Here is a 26,672-nt window from a genome sequence, read left to right on the forward strand (position 1 = left end):
TTCTTAGGCATTAAAAACATTTTGAAGGGTTTTGTTGACCTTTGTCTTACCTCTACAAGCAACACAAAGATTCTGGCCTCCAAATAACAGATAATTTTTAAAATGTAGTTTCTATTAGAAAGAGGTGTACACTGAGAAGACTTTCATCTCTAGCAGCTGTAAGATGTAAATTTAACCCAGAAGGGAAATATTACTAAATTTTTCCATAGGAGACAAATTAGAAATTGTTTATAATTTAATCACCAAAATCAAAAGAAAGATTTGAATAATATAGCAGAAGGCACTAAACTTGGACAGACAGTCAAAACTATTTGCTTACTTGGCTTCTCTAAATAAATTATAATTACTACAGATGCTTCCATTATTGTCTAATATAAAATAGCAATGAGGAAACTAGATCAACAAGAATTCTATTTCCAAAAAAATGATTTTAATTGCTTTCCTACAAGTCTTAAGTTAAAAGGAGTCCAAGTAGATGAACTGGTATTAGTAGACAGACTGGGAAATCCATTCTAGATTTTGAAGTGAATACAGCATCGATATATATAGTACTTTAAGTCTTTTTTTTAACGTAAAAATTCAAACAATCTTTATTATTAAGTGCATCACACATAGAGAAGAGTATATACAGTGAATATTTACAGTTGAAAGAGAATTAATAAAGTAAATGGCTGCATACCCATCTCTCAGGTTAGGTAACAGATTGTTACCGGAACCCTAATTAATCTTCTGTGTGCCCTCCCCCCACAAACCACTTGCTGTCCCCCACTTCCCCCAGATAACCACTAGCCTCACTTATGTATGTCTTCTTTGCTTTTCTTTGTGGTTTTACTCCTTATGTATGTACTCCTAATCTTAAGTCTTGAATAAAGAAATGAAGTTAGCAAGGATTGAAAGAACATAAACAAAGCATAAATAAATATAAGCAAATTAAAAAACCAGAAAAGACATCATTGCACTCATTTCTTGCATGCAAGCACATTCTTCAGGAGTTTTTATTTATATGAAGGATATGTATACTTATATGTCCACTTTTGCTAGTTGAGCAAGCTTCAACTGAGCCAGGTTTCAGCCTTTGCTTGAAGGCATGTGACTTGGTTCTCCTAGCATGCTTTTATTCTTAGCCCTTCTACTGGAGATTCATGCCCCAAGTGCTCTCTTATTACATGATTTGAAAAAAAAAATTTTTTTTTTCCATACAAGAACATCTTTATTTCGTTACAAAATAACTCTGCTGTGAATGGGAGTATTAACAACAATCCAGGCTCATTTGCATGTTCTCCAAACAACTTAGAAAACAGTGTAATGCTACTGTTAGAGCTGTTATTAAGGCTTTAGGAATTGTTACATTTACCTAGGAAAACGATACTTGTTTATACTACATAAGTACAAATTTAGACTACATAATTGCTCATGCTGAAGTTTACTTTTCCACTCCATTTCACTAATCATAATGGAGGTTGACTGTTTAAATCAAGGTTTCACCAGTGAGCAGAAATTCTGGGACCAATTTCACCCTTATAAAGAGTTAATTCAATAAACAGGAAAACCTTTCATAAATAGTTTCCATTGCTTTCACCTCTTTGCCTAGTATCTACAAGGATAAGGAATAAAAGAATAAGTATCTATGTACTTTTTTGGGGAATATACTTTCGTCAGACTCCTAAATCTACTACTCCACTTGTACTTCACGACATTTCTGCTAGTCACCAGATATTTAGCCACCTGTCACTGGGTCCAGAGCAGGGAAGAAAAGTGAGTATTCGGTGCTGACAGAGGGATTTCTGAATTATCTGCAAACCTGAGCTAAATAACAGGGCTAAAGGACTATGCTCAGGGCCCTGAAATCAGGATGCTAAATCATATTGCCCAAAGAGGCAATGATTCTCTGCACAAAATGCAATTTTTTAATGTACTTACGATAGCCACACTTTTTACAGCCTGCTCGGACACTGTCCTTGTTGCAACCTGAAATACAGTTGGATAACATTTTAGGAGACATATAGATAAGTAATAAGAACAAACATTTCATCACATGGAAAAGCTGAGAAAACCACTTGTTATAGAATTTATTTCTCAAAAAAAAATCATCTCTGACCTAGCTTAGAATACTACTCAATTACTATAATTATTAGAAATCAGTGGAAAAGCTAATTTACTCAAATTATTTCTATGACAAATACTTAAAGAAGATATTTTTCTCTAATTCAACAGAAATGGTGTACTATAGTCAAGAGCTTCAACATTCCAGGAATTCTATAACACTGCAGAAGAAATTCCGGGGTACTTTGGCCTGTCTCTCAAACGTAAAATAATTAACTGACTAGATATATACGTAAACATGCAGGTTAACAAATATTTTTCTGCTTACTCTTAGAAGAAAAAGAATTCTAACTTTATTAAAGGAATTGGTGAAATTCCAGAAACATACTTTAATTGCTAGGTATTGTAAGAAACATCTCAATTCAGCACTCAAATTTTGAAAAGAGAAAAAAACTAGTCACATATTCGGTGTGATCAATGTTTAGAAGTATTTACAGTATCTCTGTATAAATAGTGGTACATGCAGGTAATGTTGAAGATACAAATAATAGAGGAAATAAAACTGATTTTTTATTGTGATAACATACATATAACATAAAAATTTACCATCTTAACCATTTCAAAGTGCACAATTCAATGGTATTAAGTACATTCACAATGTTATACAACCATCACCACTATCCGTTATTTCCAAAACTTCATCACTATCATCCCAAACAGTCACTGTGACCATTAAACAATAACTGTCCATTCCCCTTTCCCTCGAGCTCCTGGTAATCTCTATTCTGTTTTCTGTTTCTATGCATTTGCCTGTTCTAGGGATCTCATATAAGTGGAATCATACAATATTTATCCTTTTGTGCCTGGCTTATTTTACCTAGCATAAAGTTTTCAAGGTTCATCCATACTGTAGCACACACCAGAATGGCATTCCTTTTTATGACTGAATAATATTCCATTGTATGTATATGTAGTTGAAACCAATTTTAACCTCCAATAAGGGCTTCCATTAACCAATCAGAGGGCCAGTACAGTATTACTCTATTTCTTAATGAAGGGCATCTAACTCCTAAGTCCTTCAAATGGAGATATCTCAGTTTAATAATAAAGTACATACAGTGCAAATGTAATACATTTAATTTTAAAAGAAAGATCATTTTCAAACCATTTCTTTAATGGTATAAAGTCAAATATTAGTCATTTCCCCCTAAAATATACATTGTTGAGTTGTTCTAGTAAAAATACAGTCCGTTCTGCTATGATGCTTTCTTAAAAAACATAAATTTGTTCCAATGCCTCTGATGTAAGAGGGAACAATGTGAGGGCAAAGTGTCCATGAAATACACTAGGTGAATACAGAAACCTGCATCCAGTTGCTCTGAGCCTCAAAACACACACGGACACATCTCAAACGTTTCTAGCAACTTCAGTTCACCACGCGTGCTGTGAGCAGCACCCACCCACATCTGGTGTTATAACTTCCCATCTGATTTTGTATTACTACCTTCCTACCACTACTTCAGAACAACTCATAAGCTACAATTCTTCTGAACTCCTCTTCCACAGCAAACTTCAGGTCTTTTAAAAGGTATAGTGTCCTGTTTATTGCAGTATTTATGTATCTTTTAACCAATTAACATATGCAGATAAGTTCCTATGATTTTTTTAATGTATCGCTGATGAAGTTTTTGAGTGTTGTGCCCCAACCTCTTTTTTGTTGTTGTTATTTTATTTATTTTATTTTTTAAATTTACTTATTTATTTTTGGCTGTGTTGGGTCTTCGTTTCTGTGCGAGGGCTTTCTCTAGTTGTGGCAAGTGGGGGCCACTCTTCATCGCGGTGCGCGGGCCTCTCACTAACGCGGCCTCTCTTGTTGCGGAGCACAGGCTCCAGACACGCAGGCTCAGTAGTTGTGGCTCACGGGCCTAGTTGCTCCGCGGCATGTGGGATCTTCCCAGACCAGGGCTCGAACCCGTGTCCCCTGCATTGGCAGGCAGATTCTTAACCACTGCGCCACCAGGGAAGCCCCCAACCTCATTTGTTTTTCCATAAACCTTGTGGGTTTTGTTGCAGAGTATAGAAACACATAAGCTGCATTGTAGCAGAACTGTGGTATAAAACTGGATTAATAATAAAATCAGGCTCTTTCGTTATGAAATAACTGCACGTTGAAAAAGATGCTCAGAGAATCCGGGTCAATGTTAAGTCTGTTCCCACAGAAACCACAGACACTGAATAGTACTGAACAAGACTGTGCTAAATGCACCATTACCTCTCCTACAACAAACTCAAAATGTTGCAGTGGACAGATTCGAAATGATCTCATCTCAGCATGTATTAGAAATTAACTCATCTTTGACTAAAGACATCGATAAAAATTATCATTCAAGTATCTCCTATTTTTAGAATGAACAAAATATGAAACTTTTTCAGAGCAGTTCATCTTCTTTAACAAGGTTGTAATTTTTACATGAAAGAGAAGTATAACAAGAACTCTAAATAATTTCATATCAGTTATATCCTCACCAGCCTTTGGCTAAATTAAGATTTCAAGCTTCATTTGTCTATCATTTTCACAACTGTCTGGCCAACTAAATACTTTTACCTGGAACTTTGAATCCGATGCAACAGACACAGTAAATCTGAGACAAGTGACACAATGAAATGGGGACAGTTAGTTCATTCTGCTGTCAGGATCCAGTTTCTAGTGGTAGTAATGCCACTGGCAGCAGCAGCCCTAACCAGGTCTAGGCCTGTGCAGGATCTTGGCTACGGGTTCCCTTGCTCTTGTTTGTTTTCTGAGCCTCTATTATCCAGCCTTTTCTTAAGAGTCTGTGAGCTTCCTGGTATCTTTCCTTTTCTGCTTAAGTTAACTAGTCAGTTTCTGTTGTCTGGAACAAGAACTCTGCTGATACAATGGTACTTGAGATCCATGTCAAACTGAATAGCAAGACTATAAGGGAGGCCCTGACTCTGACAAGTTATCCATTTCCCCATCTTAGGTTCCCATGCTGTTCTTTGTTCCACTCCTCTTCAAAGTTTGCTAGAATAATAGACCCTGCCTCCCTCGAAATGTTCCTACAATCCAAAAGCCATTAAATAATCATGACCTATAATTCAAAAGCCATCAAATAAAAACTTATAAATTTGGCTACATGTCAGTAATATATTTCCCCCCAGCCCCCACCTATGCCTCTGAGGGTGGCAGGGCAGCAACATACCAAAGAGATGTGCTGCAAAATTCCAGAGGCATCTCGGTGAGTGAGACATGGAACAGGTGACCTTCTGGAATGGAGGATTCTGGGCCAGTCATGGAGAACCGGAAGCTACAGCAGAGATGATGGAACTCAAGGAAACATCCTTGCTTTGGTGAATGGAGATTTCTTCAGTGGACACTTGGTACCAGCTCTGAGAGCCCTTACCCCTGCCTATTTCCTGCCATGAGGTGGGTCAGATGCATGTACTCTCCATCACAGCAGAAGGACGGTTCTAATGTGTCTCATTCTTGTGAGCATCCCAATAAAGAACACATATGCTCATTAAAAAAAAAAATTTGGCTACATAACAAAATCTGAATGACAAAGACCACCAAAAGCAAACTCAAAAGACACATGAAAACTTGGGAAAAAACATTTGCAACTCATAGCACCAACAAAGGGCAATTACCCCTACTCTATAAAACCCACCAAAGAATTAAGAAAAAGATCAATAACCAATAGGAAAAAAACGGGCAAAGGAACTGAATGGAAAGTTCACAGAAAAGGAAATAGAAACAACTCTGAAACATACAGAAAGATGCTCAGCCTTATTCATAATAAATGAAATGTACATTAAAATCTAAACTGGGATTCCATTTTCACTTATCAGAACAGCAAAAACTGAAAAGGGTGAAGAGGGTGTGCGGGGACATAAACACATGTATCGCTCGTAGGAGTAAAAGTGAGTACCATCTCCATGGAAAGTAAGCTGACAAAATCTATCAGAACTACCAGTGTACACACTCCTTTGATACAGCACTTCCACATCTGGGAATTAATCCTCTCAATTTACTTGCACATATGCATACAGGCTTATGTGCAAAGTTATTCACTGCAGCATTGTTTGTAATAGTGAAAAAGTAGAAATAATTTAGTCACCAATTTTGGTATAAAAGAATAAGGATGTTCTTTACTTAATGATATGCAATGATCTCTAAGATATAAAGAGAAAAAAAGCAAACTGTAGAACAGTGTTTATGGAACGTTACCATTTGTATAAAAGAAAGGAAATTATATATATATATATCCCTACACGTTATATATAATATAGATTATATATATAATATATATATTCCTACACACTTACATATAATATAGATTATATATAGATTATATTAATAGATAGAGATATGTAAAGAAAAGAATCTCTTCAAGGATATATACATTGGTTACCTGAAGAAAGGAGTCCTGGGTCCAGGGGGAGAAAGGGTGAGAGACACGTCACTATAGACCTTTTGTATATCTCTAAAATTTGAAACGTGAATGATTGCCTTCTCAAAAACCAAACCCAGAAACCTCCCTTAGCCCCAACACTAAGAAGAGGTGCTACCATGCAAGAATTCTTTGACAAAAGGCAATGATTGCAACTGTAAATTCTTCAGAGAAGCTACATTGCAGATTTTCAACAAAATTTTATTAACTGACAGTTTTAGGAACAAATTGTAGAGGTCTTTATTTATTGTATTTGTTATATGTTAACAAAGCCTTACTCTGATCTAGAATTCTGTTGAACTTGAGTGGCAGGGGTCCTTCCTCTCCCAGTAACTTAAAGGACTAGAGAATGTCAGTTTCTCTAGATTTGGGACCATGCTACATTTTGTATACAACTTGGTGCCTAGCATGGTGTAGAGTTGCTAGGAGGTCCTCAACAAATCTTTGTTGCTTTGAGGTTATAAATTTAAGAAAATACTTCAGCAGTTGGGAATCAGTAACTTCTATTGCTCCCAATTGCCAGCTATGAAACTAGTGTCTGCAGTGTCACTGGCCCACCTGAGGCATGATAGGCACTAAAAGAAAAGGAATAAAAGGACAAAAGAAATGAAAATAATGACTGCTGGGAAGGGGGAAATGACGGAAGCACAGGGAACTTTCTGGGATGATGGAAATATTCAAAATCTTTATTATATATATGATTCTTCAAGCTGTACATTTGTGATTGTGCATTTTATTTTCACATATATGAATTATACTTTAGTAGTTAGCATAAAATGAAAAAAACGTAATAGTAGGGCAAAGAAGGAAGCGAAAAGAGAAACGTTAGAAAAGATGAAAAAGCAGGGACAAAATAAAAGGAATGAGAAAACGTGAGACAAAGGGATGGAGTGTTCCTGACAGTAGCCTCAGGCTGTTCAGTGGCCCCCAAAGGTAAGGCAAGCCATCATACTGACCGCAATTTATTCTCTTGAAATTTCACATCACCTGTTTCCAAAGTCAACAATTTTGTCACTGGGAACTTTAACAGTGATGCTTGGAACTTAATATTATATTTCTCTCGTGCTGTATATTTTAGATTTTAGGGAAGCCTGTAAAAGCTTCCTTTATAATTAAAATATTTTCTATAATCATTTAAATTTAAAAGTAAACAGCTTAACTAAGTTTTCTTTGTAGTAATTAGCAATTGTAATCACCTCTGTCCATTCTTTTCATTTTTAATTTGATTAGATTCAAATTAGATTCCTTTTCTGTTTTGTAAAACTTTAAATTTTACATTTCGTTACTGAATAATAATTTTAGTTATAATTTGGTGACCCTTAAAGATAACTTAAATTTCTTCTGCTTTTAAAATTCAAATTGTGGCCAGATTTTATACCATAGAGGTGCTATATAATATGTATATAGCATATGTACTCTGCTGAAGTTGAATGCAGAGTAAAATGCCATGTATTTAAACTTTTCCACTGCTTTATATTAAGACTTTATAGATATAATCCTTTCTTTGGGATCCCCAAAGATTGTACTGAAGGCAAAACAGAAAGAACAGCAGAAATAAAAAATTCTCTGCATATTAAAAAAATAGGTTAAATGAGTTCCCTCATGTAAATATTTTAAAAGAGCAGATGTCCCCACCTTCAGTTAAAAATGCCTTCATAATCATTTGACCCTCAAAAGAAGAGATAAAAGTAAATCAAAGAATTGCTTATTTTAAACTACTGGCATGAAAGAGCTAACATTTAAGTAAATGTATTAAATGCTTCCACTTGCTTGCCTCACAAAATACAAATAACCTGTGAAGAAAAAAGGCTATAGATATTACCAGTTTAAGATAAGAAGAGACATGGAGAAGTTTAATTCACTATCTAATGAAACAGAATCAAGACTGCTGTCTAGTTTAGTCTGTTTACTTTAGTAACAGATTCTGCTCCGCAGCAATTCTAGTGATCATCCCTCTAAATATTATTTACCTATAATGGGCATAACTCTGAAATAGATGTGAGAGAACTTGAATAAAGTTCCTATACTAGAGGAAACTTACAATATACTAGGTTATCTAGGCTAATGCATCCACAGCTGTAAGGCATGCTAGACTGTGCCAGTTTAAAGACATATAGCTCCATTAGTAAGCAGGAAGAACTGGCCGGCATAACTTTCCATTGAGAGATCAGGAAAGCTTCCCGCAGGTAGACATGGACAATAGAGCTGGGACAGTGATTAACAAAAGCATGTAGGTAGAAAAGCACAGAGGTTCTGAGAATAGTTGGCCAGGTCAGAAGACTGCAGAATGCATGAGAGCAGTGGTGGGAGGAAAGGGCAGCAAGAGTGATTCGGCTGTGCTTAGGCAGTGTGTACTTCATTCTTGCAGAGATGGGGAGCTTTGGCATTATAACAGTTTAGAAGTGAAAGAAAGCTTAGTCATCAGCTCCTTCACCATACAGACAAGGAAACTGAGCCTCTGAAAGGTTAAGGTGCTTGAAAAGAAATAGAAAATTCACAGATATGGGTCAAGAATTAAGTTCCTGTCTCCCAGGAATGACAGGATCAGGTATATGATTTAGGAAAAGTATTTCAGGAGAAACGTGCTGCATAGACTAGAGAAAAAAGAAATTGTGTATAGTATAGTTTAGGAGTGAAAAGAATTTGGATGTAGCATAATTTAGAATCCTTCTATTACTAAGTTGCAATAGTAACCTGTTAAGAATCTGACACACTTTGATAGCCGAATGTAATGTTAATTTGGCTATAGGAAATTCACTATCTTGGCTATATAGATTTCACTGAAGGAGGGAGGGGGGGAGAGAGAGAGAGAGAGAGAGAAAGTTTTCCTGCCAACCACATCAATAACATACATTGCCACTTGTGTCAGGTAACTCTTCACTGGGAATGGTTAATTATTAACATGAATGTCAGAACTAATTTCAACAATTGTGAATAGTAAAAACAGTTTTAAAAGAAAGTAAACTTCACTGAGTTTCAGTGTGTTTAAATGTCATTTCTTTAATATCAACTACAAGTCTATGATTTCTCTAAGTAACAGAGTATACACTTCACTGTGTTACCTACACAATGGTTACACACACTGCTATGGAAAAACAGCTAAAGTAGGTGACCATAAAATAGATGAGGCTGATTATCATTTGTTGAAAGGAACCTCAGTACTTTATAGTCATACCTTGTAATAATCACTAGCAGGACCACCCAAAAAATGCCATGCTGGATCCATATGAGCATTATACCTAAAAATAAAAGAGCATTCTTGTCCTTCTTGATGATTACCTCCAAAGATTTCTGATGGAGCCCTATTTTCCTGTAATACACTGTCTGGATCAATCATCCAAGAAATTACCTTAACATTTTCCGTATTTTCTAATGGCACTTGCATTGTACTTTTACAGTGCTGTCATGCCTATTATTTCAATTTTTTCTGGGTTTAAATAGTTCATCTATGTCTTACCATCTAGCTTAATGGCACAATTTAAGATTATTACACTTTGAAGCATTATTTTGAATTGAAAGAAGGTTAACATATCTATAACACTAGTCTAAGTTTAAGGGAATTTCAATAAGGACTTAAAAAATCACTTTTGTCTTCTTTCTTAAGCAGCACGTGACATTTTCATTACTAGACTTAAGTTTTATGAGGACACAGATCGTGACATACCTATACCACGTAGATGCTCAAAATGCTTGCTCAAATAATGAAACCAACAGTGACAGCAAGTCAACTCTGGATGCAGCTGTGTGTGGCCAAAGTCATCAGGGCTGACTTGGCCTATCAGGATGCCTAGGCAATCTACTGTGCAGACAGGACTTTCTCTGCTGGCCCCTTACATGGTGATATTCTCCGGGCTCCAGCCACAGACCTTCCCTTCACACTCTATGCACTCCACCTGAGCAAAGGCTTCCATTCCCATGGCCTATTACATGTGTGGATGACACCAAATTGTTCTTTGATTCTGGCTTCCTTCCTAAGCTACAAATTTTCTCTCTTAGTGTCTATTAGATATTTCCATTCCTATCTCTTACTATTAGATATTTCCATTCCTTGAGTACACCTCAACACAAGCCCCAACTGAAATCATCATCATCCCCCCTAAATACTGTTCCTTCTCAGGTGTTGCCTATATTAGTAAATAGCCCCACCCAACTGCCTAACAGTGAAACCCAGGTATACCTCATTTCCAATCTTACTCACCTACAGTGAATATATCACTGATTCCCAGTGATTCTACCACCAGAAATATATCTCCAATCTATCTGCTTCTCTCCTTTTCTAATGAGACCATCCCTGAGGCATCATCACAGCTTACCAGAGTTACTCCTAACTGGTGACTGTCTCCAAACTAGCTCTCCTTCAATCTACTGTGCAGCCAGAATGCTCTCTCCATAATGTGAATATGTTTAAAAATCCTTAAATATCTTACTATGGTCCTTAGGAAAACATCCAAACTCCTTGTCATGGCTTAAAACATCCTGTAAGCACTGGAAATTGCCTTGTAAATTATACCAAAACACAGCAAAATGGATAAGCACATGGGGTCTAGAGGAGCCAGAGTGACCTGTCACTTCCTAGCTATCTCAGTCAAGTTACTTGATTTCTCTGTCCCTCAGTATCCTCATCTGTAGAATGGAAATAGCAACACCGAACTCACAGTGTGGGTGCGAATGTTAAATGAGATAAAATACAACGCTTGACACAGTGTCTGACACATCTGACACATAGTAAATGCTTAGTAAATATTAGCTACTGTTATCTCTCTAGTTAATTTCTCACTTCTCTTCCATTTGTATTCTGAGTTCCATCCATAGTGCACATCTTTCACTTCGTCTTCTCACACATTTCTTCTTCCTTTACATATCCAGTCCCTCTGGCTACAACTCCCCCTCCCACAATTCTTCAGGTCTCATCCTAAATGCCACATCCTCTGGAAAGTCCTGCTGGCCCCTCCAGTCTCCTGTTAGGTGCCCTTACTATGTGCTCCTCAAGGGTTTGTATTTTCCCTGCCTTACACTTGTCAGACTTTCTGGTACTTTCTTTTCACTGCTAAATTGTAAGTTCTGTGTGAAGGGCAACTGTATTCCCAGTGCCTAGCATGCAGTACGCCTTTAATAAAAAGTTATGTGTATGGAGCCAGAACTACTGAGCCTGCGCGTCTGGAGCCTGTGCTCCACAAGAGAGGCCGCGATAGTGAGAGGCCCGCGCACCGCGATGAAGAGGGGCCCCCACTTGCCGCAACTAGAGAAAGCCCTCGCACAGAAACGAAGACCCAACACAGCCAAAAATAAATAAATAAATAAATAACTTTTTAAAAAAATCTCCTCTTTAAAAAAAAAAAAGTTATGTGTATGAATGAGTGTATCTTTCCTCTCCTACAATGCCCCGCCCCCCCCCCCCCCCCCCGTGCTCCTCCTAAAACTGCAGTTGGTAGAACAGCACTACCTTCCCATAACAGCTATCTGTAACATACAGTTTAGTAAAGGCTGCCACAGAACAAACGTGGTCAAATAATACTGGGAAACAAAGTTGCTTCTGAACCATAGCAATTCTCAGCATCTTTTTTATACTATAGGCATTGTGAATCTCCAAGTTGTGTGAGTGTGGGGTCGGGGGGAGTGGTGTATATTTCTGCAAATATCTCCTGCAACCAGTGCTGGAAGGAACCATACGCAGAAGTCAACAAATCTCCTTCTTTTACAGATTCAGAAACTGCGGCCCAGAAGGGCAAAGCGACCGGTCCAAGGCCACACAGCAACTACATACAACAAGGAAGAGAGAGAAGTAGAACCCCAGACGCCCATTTCGGCCCTTCCAGTACAAACAATGCCTCTGGTTACTTGGGTTCGCAGGTGTTGCCACCTCAAATTTTATTTTCAATTTTATTTTCAAAACTAAAGGTCAGTTTTCCTCGGCCAACAGCCTCCTAGGCCTACAGTTACTAGTCTGTCTGCAACACCCCTCCCCCTCCCCCACCCTATATATACTTTCCCTGTGGTCCATCCGGTGCTCTGGGAGCTTGACTGGAGTGGGGGAGATAGTTTCTTTCCTTCTCTCTTTCCTTCAGAGTTTATTTTTGAACTGTAAACTTTTTCCTGTAAACCAAGCGAACCTGTTAATTTTAACGCCTTAGCCTTTGAGCTCTACTCCTTACCCCAGCGCACTCCACCCTACCCTACCCGCTCCCTCCCTCGCCCAGACCCTGGGTCTTTACCTGGAACTGCCATGGCGCTGGTAAGAGGGGTCGCGGGACCCCTGGGCTTTCGAGAGGGCGCTCGCTTCCCGCTGGCCGCGAGGACAACACACAGCTAGGACTGCCTCTTCCTCCCACCCGCGCCGCGGCACCCAGGTGACAGTCGGGGAAGGCCCTAAAAGTCTCCGGCGAAAGCGGAACCAAGTAGCTGCTGCTGTAGTTTCTGGGGGAATTGTATTGTAGACATCACTCGGTCCGAACCATTACTACCAGATTCCAGGGGGTTAATGGATTTGCACACGCGTGGAGTGAAGTAAGCAACACCAAGACTTAAGAATTGTTGTTTTAAAAATTTTAATACAAATTAAATTAATCTATAGGGGCTTAATAATCTTTTTCTCGATTCCCTGGAGGCCACTGGAATCCCCCCTTCTCAGGATTAGCGGTGCTCGGGTCCGGGAGCAACATGGCAGCATCCGTGAGGCGCTAGCTTTAGGAAAAGAGAGGGTTTGGTGTCGCTGTCTTGCGGGATTTTGACAGGTTGGAGCTTTCCACGACCTCCCGATTTAAGGAAGCGTGTACCGATAGGTGGACAGCTTTAGTTATCGACCGTTCGCTCTCATCCCCACTTAGGAGCAGAGTCCTGAGCGCTGACCAGCATGAGCAACATTTACATCCAGGAGCCTCCCACGAACGGGAAGGTGAGCGTCACCTAGGGTACCTGGGCTCCCCAAAGCGATATCTCACTGATTAAAGGAATTCTGGGGTCGTAGGGTTGGAAGAGATTAGAAGTCTTGTCCTTACCCCTGCCTCTGAACAGGATTGCATCGAAAGCCATATACTGGCACTTCTCAGCACATAATTGGAAAAGTCCTCAAGTGGAGATTCCTCCATCTACCAACCTCCTGGCCCTACTTGGCTTCAACCTAACTCTACAGGCGTTTTCTAGGGTCGTAGGTAAAAAGCCAAGTATATTTTTTAAATTGACTTTTTTTTTTTTTTTTTTGCTTAATTTGGAGATCGCTCTTTCTCCATTTGTTCTACAATCCTTTATTGAATGCCTACTAGGCACCAGGTGCTGGGGATATAAAGATGGATGGTAAAAAACCTAGTTGTTGCCTTAGAAGAGCTAATGGTTTAGTTTGAGAGGCAGGCAGGTAAAGAAAAGCCCTATATGTTTGGTAGGCGTTCTAATGGAGAGAGGAGCATATTGCTTTGGTAGTACTGAGAAGTTAGCAACTGGGAAAGTAGGGAAGGGCTTCATGGACGAAGTGTCGTTTGAGCTGGTCTTTGTCAGCGAAAGTGGGGAATGGAAAATGTTCCCACGTTAGAATTAGAGAATAATTTCCTGATTGATTTTGATGGTCAAGGTATGTCAATTCCTATTTAAAGCGTTTATATGCAGTATGAGGCAGAGTCAATAATGGAATAAGTATCCCTTGAATTCTTGAACTGGGACATAGTCTGTATCACACACAAAATATGATGAACCAGCATAATGGAGAAAATAAAATGAGAATGAAAGCATAGAGGTGAATTAGGATAAACTGAGTTTGTATCAGATACAATTATGTTGCAATCTTGTTTATTTACATTTTGTAACACAGTGAGAGCAATTTGAAAACAAAAGCAAAAATGCTGTAAATGATACCCCCGGCAAACATTTTAGTGGGTATTTTGGGCAGAGCAGTTCTTTCAGTTCTGCTGTTTGCACTTTTCCCCCTCCTCATACCTACCCTACATCATTGTGAAAACCCAGAATATCTATCTCTTCTTACTTCCAAATGTTTCTTGAGAGTGATATCACCCCCAGTTGACAAACACTGGTAGAGATGGAATACATTGCCCATCCTGCTAGGCAGGGAGTTCACACTTGTTGTTCCTTTCTGTAGTATACTCTAGCCTGCTCAAATGGCATTTTAGCAGAGAGGGCTTTCCTATCAACTCTCTATAATATAGCAAACCTCATTCATATCCTGCATTCCAGCATTCCCTGGCCTCCTTAACCTCTTTAGTTTTTTCTCCAGTACTTTTTTACGTTTTCAGTACTTATTTTTTATTGTTGTATCCTCCTCCACTACTCTCGCCCATGGAATGAGCATTATGAGGGCAGAGACAGACATCTAGAATGGTGCTTGACACATGGTAGCAGCAGTTCAAATATGTACTGAATGGATGGGTGGATGAATTAATACTGTATTTCTCTTAACTTCTGAGAAGTATTAAGCATCAGTGAGTTTGAGGTTATACTTCTACTGTCAAGGGCAGACTTAGTTGTTTTACTCTGGAGGAAGATTCAACATGGTCATAAAGATGAGAAGCTTTAACAAAGATATATGCCTGAACAGAAATCTTTCATTCAACAAATATTTACTGAGCACCTAGCATAGGCCAGGCTCTATGCTAGGTTTTAGGGACACAATGGAAAGAAAAACCAGCATTGTCCCTATTATCAGAGAGTAAGTTGAGTGAAATATACCGTGGTGAAATAATCATGCAAATAAGTGTATGCAAACTGCAGTGAATATTGTCCTTCTGAACAGAATTGGGCTGAGGGAGAATATGAGACATAGCCCAAGTTTTCCTTCAAAACCAGTTTGGGACTTTTTCCAGCATAATAAGACTGATTGAAGACATTGAGGCTTCAAAATTTTGTACCATAGAGAGCATGGCAAGAATTTTGGCCTGGAAGGAATTTAAAGCAGATGTAATAAAAAGTTTCCTTAATGAAATGTTTGTTTAGTGGCTGTACTGTCTAATGCTACATTAGGTACTGAAAGGATTCAGAGATATTCCAAATATGTGGGACAAAATTTCTCTCTTCAAAGAGTATAGTATCAACTTGGGAAGTAATTGACACATTATACCAGTGGTTAACCCCTGGCAGTAGTCTGTAAGTATGCTGTGTTATGTTATAACTCTGGCCTTTGAGGATGAGGCACAGAAATGTAACCCTTGACAGAAATTTTCTTATCTACTGAAAATGAAATTTCCACATATTATGATGATTTAATCTAAATTTTATATTAACCCATATATTTATTCTTAAGAGACATTTTATTATCAAAGTATTGTCTTACTTGTAAGCTTTAAGAAAAAGAGCCACTGATGCTTGACATAGTAGTTATGGCTAATGGGAATGCATGGCCAAAGGAGGAGCCATGTGCCTTCTTTTTTAATTCAGTAGTTAATCTTCTTAAAAGATTAAGAAAACCTGGTAAACAAGGTGGCCCAACCATATATGCGTTCTTTTTACTGGGAATAAGTTTCCTGTGGTCAAAAAATTTTATAAGAATAATATTTACAACAATAATAGCTATCATATTTTGAACATTTACTATTTGTCAGGTACTGTTCTAAGCAGTCTGTGTATAACTCATTTTGTCCTCACAACAAACCTATGAGGATATTATTATCCCTGTTTTTTTTTATTGAAGTATATGTGACATACACTATTATATTAGTTTCGTGTTACAGTATAATGATTTGACATTTGGATACATTGCAAAATGGTCACCACAATAAGTCTAGTTACCACTTGTCAGCATATAAAGTTAATACTACGTTATTGACTGTATTCTCCATGCTGTACATTTCATGCCCGTGACTTATTTATTTTTTTTTTTTAATTTATTTTTTTAGATTAGTAATTCTTCTACTTAGTGCAACCCTCTCGGCTTTCTTTTTTTTTTTTTTAATTTATTTAATTAATTAATTTATCTATTTTTGGCTGTGCTGGGTCTTTGTTTCTGTGCGAGGGCTTTCTCCAGTTGCGGCAAGCGGGGGCCACTCTTCATCGCGGTGCGCGGGCCTCTCACTGTCGCGGCCTCTCTTGTTGCGGAGCACAGGCTCCAGACGCGCAGGCTCAGCAGTTGTGGCTCACGGGCCCAGTTGCTCCGTGGCATGTGGGATCTTCCCAGACCAGGGCTCGAACCCGTGTCCCCTGCATTGGCAGGCAGACTCAACCACTGCACCACCAGGGAAGCCCGACTTATTTATTTTTTAACTCGAAGTTTGTACCTCTTGATCCCCTTCACCCATTCTACCCACTCACCTCCCACCTACCTCCACTCCTTCTCGCCTCTGGCAACCACCAGTCTATTCTCTGTATCTAAGAGTCTAGGTTTTGTTTTGTTTTGTTTGTTTTGTGTTTTAGAGTCCATGTGTAAGTGAAGTCATGCAGTATTTGTCTTTCTCTGTCTGACTTATTTAGCACAGTACTCTCAAGCTCCATCCATGTTGTGGCACATGGCAATATTCCTTTCTTTTTTATGGCTGAGTGGTATTCTAGTGTGTATCTTCTTTATATTCATCCATCAGTGGACACTTAAGTTGTTTCCATATGTTGGCTATTGTGAATAATGCTGCAGTGAACAGAGGGGCACATATATCTTTTCGAGTTAGTGTTTTTATTTTCTTCGGATAAATACCCAGAAGTGGAATTGCTGGTTAGTACAGTAGTTCATTTTTAATTTTCTGAGGAACCTCCACACTGTTTTCCATAGTAGCTGCACCAATTTATATTCCCACCAACAGTACACAGGGGTTCCCTTTTTTCCACATCTTTGCCAACACTTGTTATTTCTTATCTTTTTAATAATAGCCATTCTATTGGGTGTGAGGTGATACCTCATTGTGGTTTTGATTTGCATTTATCTGATGATTAGTGGTGTTGAGCATCTTTTCATGAGCCTATTGCCCGTCTGTATGTCTTTGGGAAAATGTCTATTCAGATCCTTATACCCGTTTTTTAATCAGATTGTTTTTATGTTACTTAGTTCTATAAGTTCTTTTTATAGTTTGGATATTAACCCTTTATCAGATATATAATTTACAAATATCTTCTCCCATTCAGTAGGTTGTATTTTCATTTCGTTGATAGTTTCCTTTGCTGTGCAGAAGCTTTTTAGTTTGATGTAGTCCCATTTGTTTATTTTTCCTTTTGTTGCCCTTGCCTTTGGATCAGATACAAAAAAAAAAAAAAAAATTGCTAAGACCAATGTCAAGGAGCTTATTGCCTATCTTTTCTTCTAGAATATTTATGGTTTCAGGTTTTATATTCAAGTCTTGAATCCATTTTGAGTTTATTTTTATATATGGTGTAAGATAGTGGTCCAGTTTCACTCTTTTACTTGCATCTGTCCAGCTTTCCCAGCATAGTTTATTGAAGAGACTGTCCTATCCCCATTGTGTATTCTTGCCTCCTTAGTTGTAAATTAATTAACTGTGTATGTGTGGGTTTGTTTCTGAGCTTTCTATTCTGTTCCATTGATCTATGTGTCTGTTTTTATACCAATACCATACTGTTTTGATTACTATAGCTTTGTAATATAGTTTGGAATCAGGGAGCATGGTACCTCTGGCTTTGTTATTCTTTCTCAAGATTGCTTTGACCATTTGGGGTCTTTTGTGGTTCCATACAAAGTTTAGGATTATTTGTTCTGGTTCTGTGAAAAATGCCATTGGAATTTTGATAAGGATTGCACTGAATCTATCGATTGTTTTGGGTAGTATGGACATTTTAACAATATTCTTTCAATCCATGAGCACAAAATATCTTTCCACTTATTTTGTGTCTTTTTCAGTTTTTTCATCTATGTCTTATATTTTCATCTATGTCTTGTATTTTAAAGATCATTTGCCTCCTTGGTTAAATTTATTCCTAGGTTTTTTGTTTTTGGGGTTTTTTTTTTTTGGTGCAGTTGTAAATGGGATTCTTTTCTTGATTTCTCGTTCTGATAGTTTATTATTACTGTATAGAAACGCAGTAGATTTTTGTATATTAATTTTGTGTCCTGCAATTTTAGTGAATTCATTTATTAGTTCTAACAGTTTTTTGCTGGAGTCTTTAGGGTTTTCTATATAGTATCATGTCAACTGCAAATAGTGACAGTTTACTTCTTCCTTTCCAATTTTGATGCCTTTTATTTCTTTGTCCTGCCTAATGGCTGTGGCTAGGACTACTGGTATACTGTGTTGAATAAAAGTGGGTAGAGTGGGCACCCTTGTCTCGTCCCTGATCTTAGAGGAAAAGCTTTTAGCTTTTCACCATTGAGTATGATACTAGCTGTGGGTTTGTCATATATCACATTAATCACATTGAAGTACATTCCTTCTATACCTACTTTGTTGAGACTTTTTATCATAAATGGATGTTGAATTTTTTCCAAAGCTTTTTCTGCATCTATTGAGATGATCATATGATTTTTATCTTTCATTTTGTTAATGTGGTGTAATACATTGGTTGATTTGTGGATATTGAGCCACTGTTGCATCCTTGGGATAAATCCCACTTGATCATCCCGTGTGATCCTTTTAATGTATTGTTGCGTTTGATTTGCTAATATTTTGTTGAGAATTTTTGCATATATGTTTGTCAGGGATATTGGCCTGTAATTTTCTTTTTTTGTGGTGTCTTTGGTTTTGTTATCAGGGTAATGCTGGCTTTGTAAAATGAGTTTGAGACGGATAGGTATTAAATCTTTCTTGAATGTTTGGTAGAATTCATCAGTGAAGCCATCTAGTCCTGTACTTTTGTTTGTTGGGAGTTTTTGATTACTGATTCAATCTCCTTACTAGTAATTGGTCGCTTCAGATTTTCTGTTTTGTCATGGTTCAGTCTTGGAAGATTGTATGTTTCTAGGAATTTATCTGTTTTTTCTAGGTGGTCCAATTTGTTGGCATATAATTGTTCAGAGTGTCTCTTTGCTCCTTTGTGTTTGAGTGGTATCAGTTGTAACTTCTCGTGCATTTCTGATTTTATTTATTGGCGTCCTCTCTTTTTTTTTTCTTCGTGAGTGTGGCTAAAGGTTTGTCAGTTTTGTTTATCTTTTCAAAGAACTAGCTCTTAGTTTTATTGATCTTTTCTATTGTTTTTTAGTCTCTATTTCATTTATTACACTTTGATGTTTATTATTTCCTTCCTTCTACTAACTTTGGGCTTCAATTGTTCTTCTTTTTCTAGTTCATTTAGGTGTAAAGTTAGATTGTTTTAGATTTTCTTGTTTCTTGAGATTGGCCTGTATTGCTATGACCTTCTCTCTTAGAAACACTTTTGTTGCATCCCATAAGGTTTGGTGTGTGGTATTTCTTTTTTTTCTTAATTAATTTTTATTGGAGTATAGTTGCTTTACAATGTTGTGTTAGTTTCTGCTGTGCAGCAAACTGAATCAGTTATACATATACATATATCCACTCTTTTTTAGATTTCCGTCCCATTTAGGTCACCACAGAGCATTGAGTAGAGTTCCCTGTGCTATACAGTAGGTTCTCATTAGTTATCTATTTTATACATAGTAGCGTATATATGTCAATCCCAGTCTCCCAATTCATCCCACCCACTCCTCCCCGCCTTGGTGACCATAAGTTTGTTCTTTACATCTGTGACTGTATTTCTGCTTTGCAAATACATTCACCTCTACCATTTTTCTAGATTCCACATGTAAGCAATATTATACAATACTTGTTTTTCTCTTTCTGACTTTCTTCACTCTGTATGACAATCTCTAGGTCCACCCATGTCTCTGCAAATAGCACTATTTCGTTCCTTTTTATGGCTGAGTAATATTCCATTGTATATATGTACCAAATCTTCTTTATCCATTCCTCTGTCGATGGATATTTAGGTTGCTTCCACTTTTGTTGCATCCCATAAGGTTTGGTGTGTGCTATTTCTGTCCCTAAGTATTTTTTTTTAAAGATTTATTGATTGATTGATTGCTATGTTGGGTCTTCGTTTCTGTGCGAGGGCTTTCTCTAGTTGCGGCAAGCAGGGGCCACTCTTCATCGCGGTGCGCGGGCCTCTCACTATCGCGGCCTCTCTTGTTGTGGAGCACAGGCTCCAGACGCGCAGGCTCAGTAGCTGTGGCTCACGGGCCCAGTTGCTCCGCGGCATGTGGGATCTTCCCAGACCAGGGCTCGAACCCGTGTCCCCTGCATTAGCAGGCAGATTCTCAACCACTGCGCCACCAGGGAAGCCCCCTAAGTATTTTTTTATTTCTCCTTTGATTTCTTCAATGATCCATTGGTTGTTCAGTTGTTTTCTTAATTGAAGTATTGTTGATTTACAATGTTGTGTTAGTTTCAGGTATACAGCAAAGTGATTCACTTATACATACAAGAGCAAGTCTCTTGGCATCATTTTTCCAATAGCATTTGTTCACTTATTGTCTCTGTGTCACATTTTGGTAATTCTTGCAATATTTTAAAACCTCCACCAGGGAAAAGATTATGACTTGCTAAAGGCTCACATGAGGATTGGCAGTTTTTAGTAATAAAGTGTTTTAAAATTAAGGTTTGCACATTGTTTTTTTAGACATAATGCCATTGCATACTTAATAGACTACAATATAGACTAAATATAACTTCTGTATGCACTGAGAAACCAAAAACTTTATGTGACTCACTTTATTGCAATATTCATTTCACTGTAATGGTCTGGAACCAAACCTGCAATATCTCAGCGGTATGCCTGAATATGAAATGTTCAATAGGCAAATCCATAGAGACAGAGAGTAGATTAGTGGTTGCCAGGGGATAGGAAATATGGAAACATGTCTAGGTTCTCTTTAACAGTAGAACTTTATTTCAAGTATACAAGGGGATAATGAGGTAGGAAGGACATTTGTTATGTATACTGTACTTCTAAGATTGGGATGTATATCTGGCCTCGTGGAAAATCAAAACGTGTTACACAGTGTTGTTTTAGATAATACAATCTGAGGTAGAGGGAGTTACTCAGCCTCTCATTTTGCATCCCACATGTATATTTTCCAGGAGAATGAGAATCCACTTGGATTGGTGTGTCAACATTCAATATGGAGAATCTCTTTTGGGCATTGTTTCATGCCAAGCCAAGTTAGAGGGCCTTGCTCATGTCCAACCAATATATGAATGCTTTTGACTTAGGCACTTTTCTCTACTCAAATCAGTTGTGACCAGGTAACTTGGGGGTTTATTTTGCGACATGTGGCAGGGCCCTAGAGCTTGATGGACTATTTTTCCAGTATAGTATGGAATTTATGGTGAACTTTTTGGAGGCAGTACAGTGAGATAGAAAAGGCATGGGCTCTGCAGCAGACAGCCTTTGGCTTAAATTGTTCACTGTGAGACCCTGGATAAATTTACTTTATCTGAGTCTCTGTTTCTTCATAAGTATAATAAGAGTAATGATCCCTATCTTGTAGGTGAGGATTAAATGAGATAGGATATGTAAAGTGGCACAGAAGCTAACACCTGGAAGGCACTCAACAAATGTTCCCTTCTTTTTGTAGAGAAAGTGTAATGGATTGAGAAAATCATGCACATTTGCATTTTTAGTTCTTTTATATTTCTTTAAGGGTTAAGAACCATTTTAAAAGCTACCACAGTATAGATATTTTCACCTCTTCCACCCCCATGGAGCATAATTGTAAGAGAACTATGTAGCCAGTAAAAACCCAAAAAGATACAATAAATTCATCAGTGTTACATAAATTATGGCAATTAATTTGAGCTTCTGAAACAGAAACTGAAAGGTAATTATAGCAAAAGTGACGGTGATGGTCATATATCATTGCCCATTCATCACAGATTGACACTGATCTACTTTGGCACACTGTGGGGTGGGTGTGTGGGGGGAGTGATACTAGAGAAGTTGGATTCCAGCTGTGCCACAGTGTTCAAATTTAGAGCTTTCCGTTCTTTTTGGTTATTTGTGGTTATTAATAAGACTGTTATAAGCTGTCTCCTCCTGTGGGCTCAGTAGGGATTTTGGTTGTTGCAAGATGGCTGGTTGCACCAAGGAGTAACTGCCTTCATGAGCTATGGAAAGAAGGCTATCAAAGGATTCCATTTACCGTAGACAGTAATTTTAAGACACACCATTTTAGTAATATACAACCCAGAATTAGATTAAGAATGTTCCTTTGTAAATTAGGAATGGCGTGATTTTGAATGAAAAAGTAGAGTGTTTATATGTTAAAAGGTAATTGTAAAATTGTCCTACAGTGCTGTAATTTCATGGGATTGTTCTTTAATTTCGTAATTTGCTACACCAATTTTACTGGAAGAAATGCTGTAGAACACTTTTTAAATTAAAACAAGTTTATATTACTGATTTTTAAATGAATGAGGTTTTTTTTCTGTGATTCAAAAACATATATGCTATTTTTTCTTAAAGCCGAAATTATTTCTGAAAATGGTATTTGAAAGGTATAAATGTACAGTGACTTGTACTGAATATTTGAATTTTTTTGAGTATAACCAAAACCAAGCAAAGTTTCTAATTTTTATTTTAAAATTGAAAATTCAGTAGTGAATACTTTAAGTTGAGCAGCCAATCAACTCATCATTAAGCAAAATGATAATTAACATAGTGATTTTGTATGCTTTCTACAGGTTTTATTGAAAACTACAGCTGGAGATATTGACATAGAGTTGTGGTCAAAAGAAGCTCCTAAAGCTTGCAGAAATTTCATTCAGCTTTGTTTGGAAGGTAATCATAATTCTTGAATTTTATTCTGTAGGAGAAATTTTGTTAATTTAAAAATAAACTGCAGGGACTTCCCTGGTGGTCCAGTGGTTAAGACTCTGTGCCTCCACTGAAGGGGTCATGGGTTCAATCCCTGGTCAGGGAACTAAGATCTCACATGCCGCACGGTGTGGCCAAAAATAAATAAATAAAAATAAAATAAAATAAACTGCAGTGTATTTTTCCATAACATTGAAGACTGGTATTAAATAGTGGTAATGGATGCTGGGAGTTGATATAAATGATACCATCTTGAGCTGTGTGTCAGGAAATGGAGAGAGGAGATAAAAATCCTTCCCCCCCCCAATAAATCTCTGTATCTTTTTTTTTTTTAATCTTTATGTCTTTAACAGAGATATTTATCTCAGCAAATAATACTTTGGTGTTTTTTGGTCTCCTTGGCTGTTTTCACTTCTTTCTTTCATCCTGTAAATATGGGTATTCCCTAAGATTGCCTTTAGTTCTCTATTGTCTTTACTCTTCAATTGTTACTTCCAACCAAGTGACTGTCAAATATAGAATTCCAGACATTTCTTCTCTTTTGAGCTCTAATTTACATATCTAATTGCCTAGTGGACTTTATTCTACTCAAATTTTCTACTGTCAGCTGCAACTAAACTGATAAAAACCAAATTTACCAGTTTCTTCCCCAGACTGCCTTGACTGTCACCGACGTGATTGTAATTGCCTTTTACCTGGTCTTGCATTTTCTCATCTTTGATCTCTTTACCCTCACATTTATTCATCTGGTATTTGAATCCTCAGGCAGCTTAGCTTCCTAGCTTTCCAACTTTATTTTTCATTGCATATAACCACATGGTTTCAGTTGACTATTATCTTTATTTCCTGAGCAGTTCTTTCCCATTTCCACTCATACCTCCTTCATATCCTGAATCTTCTCATATCCTCCCTCGCCTTTTTGGAATACTTTCTCTTCCCTTCTTTTTCTATTCAAATCACTTTTTTTTTTTTTTTTTTTTTTTGGCTACGTGGTCTGGCTTGTAGGATCTTAGTTCCCCCAGCAGGGACTGAACCCAGGGCCCCAGCAGTGAAAGCACTGAGTCCTAACCACTGGACCGCCGGGGAATTCCACCACTTTTTAATGTCTATTCAAAATTCTACTTTCTCCACAAAGCCTTCCAGCCAGCTTTCAGTGATGGTATATTATCAATGTCACTAGTAACTCTTAGATTTGAGTAATGAAGTTCAAGGTATCAGAAAACAGCACTTTGAGTCAAAAGCAAGATGTGAAAGAGAATACAAAATAACCAGTAGTAGGGTACAGTGAGAGTTCTCCAAATAGATAACTAAACAAACAGAAAATTACCAGGGGAAGATTTAAGGAATAAAACCACCCAGACCAAAACAAAAACAACCGCCTCTCCAAAACAAAAAAAAATCGAGCTGACAAAAAAGAAAAAGAGAAAAGAAGACATCTGTAAAGACCATTATTAATAATTGCTGTGGCAGGCAGGAAGGAAATTGAATCAGACAGGTAGTTCAGTCAGAGAAGCCTCAAATAACTGTCAACAGAGCCGAGAAACACAGTAGACACTGAAAAGTCAGACTTGTTTCTGGAAAGAAGTTTTGAAGAATCAAAAGCTCAAATTTTACAGAAGAGTGAAAGTACAAAAACATTAGAAAGAATAAATGGTAAATTATAATCCATGACCAGGTGAATGGAAGAAACAGAAAACATCTGGATATAATATAACAATGAAAGAAGAAATAAGGTTCTTAAGTTAGGTGATGATGAAACTTAATTACAACATTAAAAAATTATTTCCCTATTTATGAGAATACAATAAGAAAGAAAAAAGAATAGGAAAATAATAAGAAAAAATAACTAGAGCAATTCTTTTAATTGAATAGGTGAGAAATAGAATTATTATTGCAAAGGCTAACAAGAAGCCTGAGAAAACTAATTTAAATAAAGCTCTTAAATGAATAAAGTCAAGGTTTTAAAAATTTAATTCAGAGAACCTCATCTTAATTCTCTGATTATATGATTTAAACGAGTGATAATATTTCTAGATCTTGTAATGGTCATATCAATATTTAAAAAAAAAGACATGATTTCCAAAATTAAAAAGCAAATGAATAAAAATGAGCAAGTGGGAGCACAGCCTCAGATATGGCTCTCAACTAAAATGGTGTTCACAGTTAAAGGGAAATTCTTAGTATTTTTTTTCCCAGCTTTACTGAGGTATGATTGACAAAAATTGTATATATTTAGATTATACAACATGATTTTTTTAAAGGTGTACAATGTGATGACTTAATATATGTATACATTGTGAAATGATTACCACAATCAAGTTAAGTAACATATCTGCCACATCACATAGTTACCTTTTTGTGTGAGTGTATGTGGTGAGAACATGAGATGTACAAATTTCTAGTATACAATACAGTATTATTAACTAAAATCACCATGCTGTGCATTGGATCCCCAGAACTTATTCATCTTATAATTGAAAATTTGTATCTTTTTGACCAACATTTTCCCATTTCCCCCATCACCTCCAGCCTGTGGCAACCACCATTCTACTCTCTGTTTCTATGAGTTGAACTTTTTTAGATTCCACATATAAGTGGGAACATACAGTATTTGCCTTTCTGTGTCTGGGGGGAGTTTTTAGTTTTTATGAAAACAAAACATTTACAGTTACACAGACTTAATCTTGGATTTCAGGTCTTTGTAGGATAGTTAGGTAAACATTTAAAAATGCATGAAAATTTTAAAAAATTATAAGTTTAAAAAGTAGGTTAAAAAAGAAGAGAAGGGGGCTTCCCTGGTGGCGCAGTGGTTGGGAATCTGCCTGCTAATGCAGGGGACACGGGTTCGAGCCCTGGTCTGGGAGGATCCCACGTGCCACGGAGCAGCTGGGCCCGTGAGCCACAACTACTGAGCCTGCGTGTCTGGAGTCTGTGCCCCGCAACGTGAGGGGCCGCGATAGTGAAAGGCCCGCGCACCGCGATGAAGAGCAGTCCCCGCACCGCGATGAGGAGTGGCCCCCGCTTGCCGCAACTGGAGAAAGCCCTCGCACGAACCAAGGACCCAACACAGTCAAAAATAAATAAATAAATAAATAAATAAAGTAGCTATAAGAGCACCCAAGCCCTTACATTAAAAAAAAAAAAAAAAAAGAAGAGAAGGAAAGGGAAGCTTGTTATCTTTGAAAATTTTGTTAGTTCCTCTGAAGAATGAGGAAGGAGTAGAATTTTAGGTCTGAAAAACAAAGTGGGGAACAGAAAGAGAAGTAGATAAGAAAATCAAAATTTTTATACTTTATGTGACTATTAACTCTTGTGAAATTTTACCTCAGCCCTGTCTCCTGAATGTCCATGCTTCATCAGTTACCTTTTATCCCCTTCCTCCTTTAACAAGAGTTTTAATAATTTTTTAGAAGTTACAAACGTAAGTATATAGTAAGAGGTTTAAAGAAATATCTTACA

The 26,672-nt window shown here is 37.4% G+C and overlaps 2 protein-coding genes across 4 annotated transcripts in view; one reads left to right on the forward strand and one right to left on the reverse strand.

The window, feature by feature from the left end:
- Positions 1 to 13,003, reverse strand: part of SREK1IP1 (SREK1 interacting protein 1) — a 65,982-nt gene extending 52,979 nt beyond the window's left edge. Inside the window, exons 1-2 of one of the 2 annotated variants that reach the window (XM_036846976.1) lie at positions 5,265 to 5,500; positions 1,921 to 1,968 (exon numbers count right to left, since the gene is read on the reverse strand). In XM_036846976.1, coding sequence (XP_036702871.1) covers positions 1,921 to 1,968; positions 5,265 to 5,313 — 97 coding nt within the window. In that variant the 5' untranslated portion in view covers positions 5,314 to 5,500. Of the gene's footprint in view, positions 1 to 1,920; positions 1,969 to 5,264; positions 5,501 to 12,724 lie in introns of those variants that run through there. The other variant, XM_036846977.1, reaches the window with a different exon arrangement.
- CWC27 (CWC27 spliceosome associated cyclophilin) overlaps positions 11,972 to 26,672 on the forward strand; it is a 228,681-nt gene continuing 213,980 nt past the window's right edge. The window contains exons 1-4 of one of the 2 annotated variants that reach the window (XM_036846973.1): positions 11,972 to 12,107; positions 12,214 to 12,410; positions 13,337 to 13,404; positions 23,081 to 23,177. In XM_036846973.1, the coding sequence (XP_036702868.1) occupies positions 13,363 to 13,404; positions 23,081 to 23,177 (139 nt within the window). In that variant the 5' untranslated portion in view covers positions 11,972 to 12,107; positions 12,214 to 12,410; positions 13,337 to 13,362. Of the gene's footprint in view, positions 12,108 to 12,213; positions 12,411 to 13,160; positions 13,244 to 13,336; positions 13,405 to 23,080; positions 23,178 to 26,672 lie in introns of those variants that run through there. The other variant, XM_036846975.1, reaches the window with a different exon arrangement.

Source organism: Balaenoptera musculus, chromosome 3, assembly GCF_009873245.2.
Source record: "Balaenoptera musculus isolate JJ_BM4_2016_0621 chromosome 3, mBalMus1.pri.v3, whole genome shotgun sequence".
NCBI classification, from domain to species: Eukaryota; Metazoa; Chordata; class Mammalia; order Artiodactyla; family Balaenopteridae; genus Balaenoptera; species Balaenoptera musculus.